This window comes from Natrix helvetica, assembly GCF_964273705.1.
Source record: "Natrix helvetica genome assembly, chromosome: 4".
NCBI classification, from domain to species: domain Eukaryota; kingdom Metazoa; phylum Chordata; class Lepidosauria; order Squamata; family Natricidae; genus Natrix; species Natrix helvetica.
This window is the reverse complement of record NC_138550.1, coordinates 171,445,811-171,456,241: the sequence shown is the minus strand read 5'-3', so window position 1 is coordinate 171,456,241 and position 10,431 is coordinate 171,445,811. Positions and strand designations below refer to the sequence as shown.

General features: G+C 50.5%; 1 protein-coding gene across 1 annotated transcript in view; it reads right to left on the bottom strand.

Moving 5' to 3' along the window:
* The window catches only part of PPP1R16A (protein phosphatase 1 regulatory subunit 16A), a 30,867-nt gene that overhangs the window by 9,485 nt on the left and 10,951 nt on the right, over positions 1 to 10,431 (bottom strand). Inside the window, exons 3-4 of the mRNA XM_081953251.1 lie at positions 1,373 to 1,443; positions 1,103 to 1,275 (exon numbers count right to left, since the gene is read on the bottom strand). Coding sequence (XP_081809377.1) covers positions 1,103 to 1,275; positions 1,373 to 1,443 — 244 coding nt within the window. The remainder of the gene's footprint in view (positions 1 to 1,102; positions 1,276 to 1,372; positions 1,444 to 10,431) is intronic.

Sequence of the window (10,431 nt, the reverse complement as noted above, 5' to 3'; positions counted from 1 at the left end):
AGAACCGCTCAGAACCTGCTGGATTTCCCCCTTGAGGCGGGGGCTCCGTAAGGCCCCACTCCTCCCTTCCAGAGGCACCGTCCCTTGGCTTGGACAGGAGACCTCCAATGGCTGGAAGGCTGCTGGAGGAGAGCCCCCCCCCCCCCCTGAGCCTCTTCCGACGGCTTCCCACTGCAGCTAGTCCTCGACTTACAACCATCCATTTAGTGACCGTTCCAAATTTGTGGAATTCAGATTCACTTAACAGCCACGTTCCTAGCTTTGGTGCTGCAGTGATTCATTTAACAATGGTGGCAATAACGGGTGTAAAATGGGGCAAAACTCACTTAACAACAGGCCTTGCTTAACAACAGGAATTTGGGGCTCACTTGTGAGGATTTCCTGTCATCTCACGGTCTGAAACGGGCGTGAAAGAAAAGATGGAACTGGGCCCTTCTGGATACTGGACTTTCCACTCAGTGCCACTTTTGTGTATTTACTCAACACAACAGCCGCACTGCCAGAAGGTTTACCACCCACAACAGAAAGAGCGAAGGGAGGAGATAAGGAAGGTGGGAGGCCTCCGTGCCAGCCCCCTTCTCAAGGTCACCCCTGCCTCCCCAAGAAGAGACCCACAACGTGTCTCCCCATAGACATTCCTCATCTTCATTTAACCATCCCAATCATACCCCCTTGTGGGGCGGAGTCTGGGCAATTGAATGGAGCTAGCAGAGGGTTTACTGCCCGGATGCCCTTCCTGTCGCCAATGCAGAGTTTTGTTCGGCGTATATATTCTCATTGTGCCCAGAAAGAGAAATATCTGCCTCTACCTAGGATCCAACCCACAGCCTCCTGGTGGTGAGGCGAGAGCGCCACCTCTGGCCACCGCGCCACTGTGTCTCCCCATAGAATTAAAGTTATGGAAAGGGAAGTGTGGGAGGAAGGGCGGAGGGAGGAGGAGGTCATGGCTAGAGACCAGAAAGAGGTCCAGGAAGGACCCAGACTCCAGGGAGAGTCACTCGGGACCACAAAAGAGCCCAAAGTGTCCACTGCTGAGCAAGACCCGTGGGAAGTGAGATCCCCTCTTGCATCGCATTCCTGAGAGCCTCCCCCACCCCTCCACCCCCGGCCCTGAAGGTAGCCCAGGATGCAGCCTCCCCCATCAGGTGCCCTCTGGATCTCCAGGCCCGCCCTTCCCACTCCGGCTGGCACCAGGTGTGATGGGGCTCCGCTTGCCCTTGGCAGGAGGACAGCAGTGCCACCAGCGAGGGAGGAGCCCGTGGGAGGCTGTGAGGGCTGCGGGGGGGGGGGCTGCCACGTAGAGCAAAGCACCTGACACCTGGCCCAGGAGGTGGGAGAATGGAGGGCAGCTGGCAAGACGCCCTGGGCTCACCTGGTGCAATGCAGTCAGTCCATCCTCGTTGCTCAGGTCAGGGCTGATGCCCTTCTCCAGGAGATGGCGAACTGTAAGAAGGAAAATACCTCTCTCAGACCAGGAGCTTCGGGGGAGAGGGGGCGGTATAAAAGTCTAAATAAAAGTAAAGTAAGGTAAAGGGGGGGGAGGTTGGCCCCCAAGATGCCAAAATACAACCACCCGAGGGTAGAACAAGAAGCAATGGGTGGAAACTAATCAGGGCGAGAAGCAACTTAGAACCGAGGAGAAACTTCCTGACAGTGAGGACGATTGACCAGCGGAACAGCCTGCCACCAGAAGTGCTCCATCCCTGGAGGTTTTCCAGAGGAGACTGGACTGCTGCTTGTGTGGAGTGGTGTAGGGTTTCTTCCAAGGTCCCTTGCAACTCTGTTATTTTGTTAAACCCCCAGAGTGTCTCAAGCCAAACCTTCACCTAGACGAGGGGTGGGCAAGTGTGGCCCTTCAGCTCCACCGGTCATCATGGGGCCTGCCCACCCCTGCCCTGGACCGTCAGAGGCCGATGCCAGGCTTGGCCGAAACTCCCTGGAGCTCCGGGTTGGGTGGAGCCATCCGGGACTCAGAGACGGAATGCCAAGAGTGGCAGGGAAGGAAGCCAAGAGCTTAGCCTGCATCCAGCTGAGAGAGGGAACAAACAGATACCATGGCTCTGGTGTACCCACAACAAACCCAGGCATTTTGCCAAGGAAGTCACAGCCCAGGGTGTGGAGGAGGAGGAGGAGGAGGAGGAGCAGCAGGCACCTTTGCGGCCCCAAAATCCTGCCAGGGAAGGTGAGGCGGCTGCCAGATTCTGCCGGTGGAGAGAGGGATCCTGAGCCCCTCTTCCCCATGCAGGCAGTCCTTGGGTCACAGCCACAATGGAGCCAAACGTTTCTGTCGCTAAGTGAGAAAGTTAAGCCAGTTGCTAAGTGAGACGTTGGTTAAAGTGAGTTTTGACCACCCATCTTCCGACGTTTTTTCCCAACGTTGCTAAGTGAATCACTGCAGTAACCCCGTTGTTAAGTGAATCTGGCCTCCCCCTTGACTTTCCTCGTCAGAAGGTCACAACAGGGGAGCACGTGACCCTGGGACCCTGCAATGGTCATAACTATGAACCGGTTGCCAAGGATCTGAATTGAGATCCCGCAACCATGGGCTTCTATTCCCTTTGTTTCAATGCCCTTGTGACGTCCAACGGTCACTAAGTGAACTGTTGTAAGTCTGGGACCTCCTGTGGCAGAGGTGGGTTGCTCCCAGATCGGCCGAAGCGGGAGTAGTAGTGGCAGGAGGCTCCGCCTGCTTCTGCGCATGTGCGCGCCCGAACCGGCCGTAAAATAATTGGCCACCCAGCCCGGCCTGTAGGCGTGAATTCTTTCTTCCTGTTCATTTCCCCCCTTTTGCTTTAGAGTCCAAAGGGGTCCCAGGTCCCCTTCCAGCCTTCGGAGCCTCTTTCTCCTTCCCGAGAAGCAACACAGCATCCCCCTTCCTGGAACCAGAACAAGGAAGTCTGTCGTCTATGTGGAAGGGAACAATCCGAGACAATTGACCCCTAACAGCCTTCAAAGGCAGCTTATCCTGGTTTATGGAGCTTGCTGGGATCTCCTTAGACAGGAAGAGGGAGAGGGGGTGGAATGGAGAGTAAAATAGATGAAACTGAGCAACTGCAGAATTTGGGTTTGGCTGGTCTGGAGAAAAGAAGAATTAGGGGTGACATGATAGCAGCATCACAGATCTGAAGGGCTGCCCCAAAGAAGAGGCAGCCAAGCTCTTCTCCAAGAAGCCGCGGACGGAAACTCATCCAGGAGGGAAGCAACCTGGAATTGAGGAGGGACTTCCTGACAGACCCATTCACCTTGCCTCCGGGGGTTGTGGGGGTCCACGTTTGGAGACCCCCTGCCTCAGATTCCTGAAATCCAAGAGGCACCAAGGGAGGGGAGGTTGGGGAGGAGGAAGAGGCCTTGGGCCTCCAAATTCTCCAAGGAGGGGCATGGGGAGGGTCTTGCATCCCACTCGCTGCGGGACAAGAGCTACACCGATAATGGGGAAATGGTGGGACAGAATCCTGAAGTGCGCCTGCCAAAAATCAAAATCATTTTTTTCCGATTTATTTTAAATGGAATTGTTCAATTGTCCCATCGCCCCCCCCCCCTTCTCAAGCAGGAGAGCCTCTGCCGTTTCAGACCAAGAGCCATCCGTTACGGCCGCGTCTTGAATAGCAAGCTAGGCTCCGACTCCAAAGGCCGGACGGGATGGCTGCGTTCGCACAACACGCGGAACCCAGGATAACAAGACCTCGCTGCCAGTTACGGCTCGGTGTTCTATTTATGCCAGTTGTCCAGAGATATATGGTGGCAAGGTTTACGCCAGAGGCTAAGGCAACGTGCGGATCCGTAGGCGACTCCACCCCAGACCGGATGCTGGGTGAGCCCAGCCAGCATACAAGATTATCTCCCCCATTTCTGGAAATCAAGGTTCATTCTTTCCTCCCCTTTCCTCCCTCCCCCCCTCTGTTCCCCCCCTTCTTTCTTTCCTTCCTCCCATCTTTGCTTTCTTCTTCCCTCTTTTCCTCCCTCTACCTCAGGCCCTCTCTCCCTCCCTCCTTTCCTTCCACTCTCTCTCTCTCTCTCCTTCCTCCCATCTTTCCTTACTCCTTTCCTTCTTCTCCCTCCCTCCCTTCTCTCCTTTCCTTTCTCTTTCTTCCCCCCATCTTTTCTTGCTCCCACCCTTCCTTCCTCCCTCCTTCTTTCCTCTATCTACCACAGTCCCTCTCTTCCTCCCTCCTTTCCTTCCTCCCATGTTGGCTCCCTCCCTCCCTCCCTCCCTCCCTCCTTCATCCTCTCTGAGCTTGCTTTTTCCTGCAGACGTTTCATGACCCAATGAGGTAACATCATCACTGCACTCAGAGAGACCACATAGGAAACTAGAAATCCTCAAGTAAGTGGATTTTTCAAAAACGGGTAAGACTGTGCAGTGCTGTAAGTGTACGGGGTCTTAGGGAGGTGCGGGGGGGGGGATTATTTTACTAAGCAAGGTGACTGGAAAGATGTGACCAAGAGAAGAATGCAGAACAGGCTGTTTGGGTGCCTGAGAATGAATGGGGAAGCTGCCCGACGAGAAGCTGCCCAGAAAAAGACCTTTTGTTTCGGATACTGAGGTGCGTTCATGCATCCACGGAGCGAAGGAATGAAGGTAAATCTAAAAAGATGACAGATTGGATTGTTTGTGACGAAAGGCCGAGAGATTCAGAGATCGATACAAAGACGGTCAGAGGTTCCAAATGCCAGTCAGTTTTTGGCAGAGGAAAGTGGGTAGAGCTTGAGAAAAAAGATGGACCTGGAAGAAAAAAAAAGAGAAAAGAGCAGGAAAAAAAGAGGGAGAGAGTGAAAGGAGGAGGGAGAGAAAAATGAAGAAGTGATTTGGGATAGAACTGGAGAAAGAAAGAGAACGTTGGGAAGAATATTTAGGAATGGAGGGGACGCAGCGAAGGGGAGCATGGAAAGCAATGCTTTAAAGGAGGGGTCTCTAACCTTGGCAACTTTAAGCCTTGGCGGAGTTCAACTCCAGGCCTGGGGAATTCTGGGAGTTGAAGTCCGCCAAAGCTTAAAGTTGCCAAGGTTGGAGGCCCTTGCTTTAAATTTCTGGGATCCAAGATGGAAACCACAAAAGTGGAACAATAAACACAGTTGGGGGATATTTGGACACAGATGACAGTCTGCTGACAGTTAGAACAATGAATCAGTGGAACAGAAGTTACCTCCAGAAGTTGTGAATGCCCCAACACTGGAAGCCTTTAAGAAGATGTTGGATAGCCATTTGTCTGAAACGGTATAGGGTTTCCTGCCTAGGCAGGGGGTTGGACTAGAAGACCTCCAAGGTCCCTTCCAACTCTACTATTGTATTGTATTGTATTGATTGTGGTTTGCTTCGGATGTGGCTGAGCCACTTTGGGGGTGGCCATGGGGAGGTTTGCACCTGCGTTAGGAAGAACGGACAGGTAGCCAGGCCAAAGGAAGAAATCGCAGGCAGTCCTCGGCTTACAACCGTCGGCCACTCTGGGCGCTGCTTCTGCCCATTGGCATGTGGGGGGACAGGACGGGGGGGCAGCAGAGCCCCTTTAAGCAGAATGGTTGCCCCCTGCTATTCAGAAATGCCCTTCCCTTGTTTAGACTTCACAGGGTTCGAATTGTAGTGAGGCCCCTTGTCAAACTTTTGCTCTTTTAAGATCCTGATTGATTGATTAGCCCTTGGGCCATATCGAAGTGCAGAGTTCCAGAAACAAATCATTACTAAAATTTGATAAAAGTAGTTTAAAATGGAATTGGATAAAATACGATTTAAAATGAAGTTGGAATAAAATACCATATTTTATCATATGACGTGGTGGCTCAGTGGCTAAGATGCTGAGCTTGCCGATTAGGAAGGTCGGCGGTTCGAATCCCTAGCGCCGCATAACGAAGTGAGCTCCCGTTCCTTGTCCCAACTTCTGCCAACCTAACAGTTTGAAAGCACATAAAAAATGCAAGTAGAAAAATAGGAACCACCTTTGGTGGGAAGGGAGCAGCGTTCCATGCGCCTTTGGCATTGAGTCACGCCGACCACATGACCACGGAGATGTCTTTGGACAGCGCTGGCTCTTCGGCTTTGAAACGGAGATGGGCACCAACGCCCCCTAGAGTCGGGAACGACTAGCACAGATGTCTGAGGGGGACCTTTACCTTCATGATAAGATTGTATTTCGGTGTCACCCCTGCAATCTACCCCAATCAGTAAAACGTTTCGGCAATTGCGGGAGATCAGCCTGATCTGAAGCACAGAAGGGGGTCTCCTCATACAGGCAGGCCTCGACTTACGACCGCCACTGAGCCCAAAATTTCTGTTGCTAAGCAAGGCAGTGGTTACAGTGACTTTTGCTCGATTTTACAATCTTTCAGCTCCCACGGTTGTTAAGTGAATCACGGCAGTGGTTAAGTTACTAACATGATGGTTGAGGGAATCCCGTAGACTTGGCTGGTCATAAGGGCCACTGAGACCCGTCGCAAATATGAGTCGGTGGCTGACTGTCTGAATTTTGATCACGTGACCATGGGGTTGTTGCAACAGTCATACATGCGAAAAACGCTCATCAGTCCCGTTGTAACTTTGAACGATCACTAAGCGAATTTCTGTAAGTTGAGGACTGCCAGGACTGCTGAATCGAGGCCTTTGCATTTCCTGGTGGCCTCCCATTCGGGCCCAGCCAAGCCTTCACATTCAGCCAAGGGCAGCCCGCTTCTGCCAGCTTAGCAGGGCAAATATTCCGGACACACCTTGTTAAAAGCAACACTTCCCCCCACCCCTCCTTCCAGGACACCTGAGCCTTTCTCGGCTTGTTTATGGCCAAACCCTCCTGCTAGGATTAAGTTTAAAGTCCTCCTGATCAAACTCCCCTGGCTTCCATCAAACACGTGACTAGTCCTCATGAAGGCCAGCCATCATCTAGATAAGCCAAAACGTGATCCAGAAACTAAACTATTTCCACTGAAATGCCACTCCTTCCCCTAGAGGAGAGAGAGCCAGGCGACTTTACGACCTGGGGACGTCAACTCCCAGAATTCCTGGGGCAGCAGGCAGGACAAACGGCCCAAAGGAAATATTGGAGCAGGATTCATAGCCTCACACGGAAGAGTCTCAAGGTGGACATAAACACAAAACCAGAGACGTATCTTTTAGGTCTAATGGATCAGGAACCTGGGGGGGGGGGAAATGGAACTTAGAGGCTATACAGGTCGAAGGAGCAAGATGAGCACAAAAATGGAAGGGCACTTCAGTGTCCACAATGGACCGATGGCTACAGAATTTGACCGAGTTAGCAGAGGGGGCTAAATTGACCACTTTGATTAAAGAAGAGGGAGTCAAGCTATTCTCCAAGGCACCTGAGGACAGAACAAGAAGCGATGGGTGGAAACTAATCAAGGAGAGAAGCAACTTAGAACTGAGGAGAAACTTCCTGACAGTGAGAACAATTAACCAGTGGAACAGAAATTGCCTCCAGAAGTTGTGAATGCCCCAACACTGGAAGTCTTTAAGAAGATGTTGGATAGCCATTTGTCTGAAACGGTATAGGGTTTCCTGCCTAGGCAGGGGGTTGGACTAGAAGACCTCCAAGGTCCCTTCCAACTCTACTATTGTATTGTACTGTATTGTTTAAAGAGAAGAAGAACACAATTAATTTTGTTTTTAGTTGGAAATGGCTTCTGGGGTGGAGAGAAAAAAAAATGAAACTTTGATTTTGGGTTTCGCTGATTAGGTAGGTTCGGTGTTACAGAAATGGCTAGCGTATATTACGATATAAAAGTAAAAAGTGGAGGTTTTGCGTGATTGCACCAAAAGGAATCGAAAGTCAATGGTTTTCCTTTTGGTTCCCCCCCCCCTTTTCTCCCTTTCCTTTTTTACCTCTATTTCAGGGGTGTCCAAACTTGGGAACTTTAAGACTTGTGGACTTCAACTCCCAGAATTCCCCAGCCAGCCATGCTGGCTGGGGAATTCTGGGAGTTGAAGTCCACAAGTCTTAAAGTTCTCAAGTTTGGACACCCCTGCTCTATTTTCATTTTTCTTTATAATTTTGTATTTTATGCTTAGATAAAAATACGAATTCTGAGCCGTAAGGAGTTCTGGGAGTCCGTGGGTCGTAAGTGGCCATAATTGCCCAGCCCTGCCCTGAAGGATTTCTTTCCCCTCCCAGTTCTGTCCCCTTGGATTGGTGGAATGGATGAGAATGTTCCCATTTCCCCCCAGCCCTGGAGCGGGGATTTCAAGGTCCACCAGGAGGCAATTCTGTTCTTATGCCAACAAAGCCTAGCAGGAAGTTGTAACTGTGATAAGTCTTGGAAGTGCCACATCCCTAATCTGTGTTCCATAAAACAAGAGATCCTGGTTTTCTTTTCCTGGAGTCGCCAGTTGCGGCTGGTCTTTGGGCTGTTATACACCGAATTCTTGCCGGCCTTCTAGACTCCAGAGGTCAACCTCCCGTTTCCTGCTGAGTAGGCAGAATTGGTTTCTTTCGTGCCGATTTCCAAGGTCCAACGCCCTGCTCAAGCAGGAGACCCCGTCCCACTTCATACCACTTGCCTGAAAGGGTATATAGAGGGGAACTATGGGGAACCTAGGGCTCGCGTGCCAGAGGTGGTACGCAGAGCCCTCCGTGTGGGCAAGGGTGCCGTTGCCAGCTGCTCTTTTTGTTTCTGGCGCACATGTCTTCGCAGGCGCCAGAGTGGTGGAAAACGACCTGAAAACCGTCAAAAACAGCCAAAGAACGGCCCAGAGAATACCCAAAACACAGGACATTTTCGGGCTGTTTTCAGGCTGTTTGTTGGGCTGTTTTGGGCCAAAACCGGCGTGAAAACAGCCTGAAAAATGGAAAAAACAGGCCTGCATGTGCTGGCCAGCTGGTCTTCGGGTTTCCGGCACTCCGGTGCGCGCACACATGCCCACACGTTTCGGCCCACTCGGTGCTGAAAAGGTATCTGGGATCACCTGCTCAAGTAGAGGGTTGGACTAGAAGACCACCGAGGTCCCATCCGACTTTATTATTCTATGCTCTATTTGCCTCTTTTAAGCTTCCTAAATTTTATTTTTATTCCAGCCCTTTTTTCCTGAGACTGAGGCTGTCGAGTTGATGCACAAAATATTCCCACAGCTGGGAGGAATCTTTCCATTAGCTGCTGCTTTGCTTCAGTTTTTAAAACCTCACAATTGAAATAAGCATCTCAATGAAGAAGATCTGTGAAGTTGCATGAAGGATCTTCCAATGAGCTGCAGTTAGTCCTTGTCTTACAACATTTCAATTAGTGACCGTTCAAAGCTACAATGGCACTGGCAAAAAAAGGGGGGCTTAGGACCATTTTCCCCACTTGCACCCACTGCAACGTCCCCGTGGTCACCTGGTCAAAATTCAGAGGCTTGTCAACTGGGATGGACTTATGACGGTCGCAGTGTGGTGGGATGATGTGATCCCCTTTTGGACCTTCTGACAAGCAAAGTCAATGGGGAAGCCAGATTCACTTAACAACCATGTGACTAATTTAACAACGGCAGTGATTCACTTAACAACTGTGGCAAGGAAGGTTGTAAAAATGGGGCAAAAGTCACAGAATTTCTCACTTAGTAACATAAATTCTGAGCTCCACGGTGGTCGTAAGTCGAGGACAACCTGTACTAACAAATGAAGGGAACTAAGTCTAAGAAGAGCAACCAAGAATGACCAAGGGGCCGAAGGCTAAACGGTATGAGGAATGGTTGAGGGAACCGGGAGACAGGATAGCAGTCTTCCAATATCTAAAGGGCTGCCACAAAGAAGAGGGGCTCAACCTCTTCTCCAGAGCCCCAGAAGGCAGGACAAGAAGCAATGGGTGGAAACTAATCAAGGAGGGAAGCAACTTAGAACTGAGGAGAAATTTCCTGACAGTGAGAACAATTAATCAGTGGATTAAACTTGCCTCCAGAAGTTGTGAATGCCCCAACACTGGAAGTCTTTAAGAAGATGTTGGATAGTCATTTGTCTGGAACGGTATAGGGTTTCCTGCCTAGGCTGGGGGTTGGACTAGAAGACCTCCAGGGTCCCTAGGATTCTATGTTTTAGGATAAAGAATATCTGCTCTGTCTGCTGTTTCTGGTGGTCACAGCCCCACGGTTTGCTTTCTTGTTTGACTGTCTTCCTTGTGGGCAGAGATTTCTGTTTCCAGCGTCCGATCTGAGCTTCTGCTTTCTCTTGAGCTACAAAGTGGGGCCAAGGATTGCTCCAGTCCTCTCCTTTCCTCCAAGCTTCAACTTGCTGTAAATATAGGCTAGGGTTACTTCAAACACCACAAGCATCAGAGAAGGCATCATCTAATTTTGCTTCTGTTTCTTCCATCCCTACCCCTCTAAATAGTTTTCTTTTCTTCCTTGCTTAGTTTTAGTTCTTCTAGTAGTTATTTTTTTCTAAGCCAAAAGACTCAGATTAAATGGTGAAAGTGTTCGGAATGCTGCCTATTAAGAAGGATGAATTATTGGTTTCCAAATAA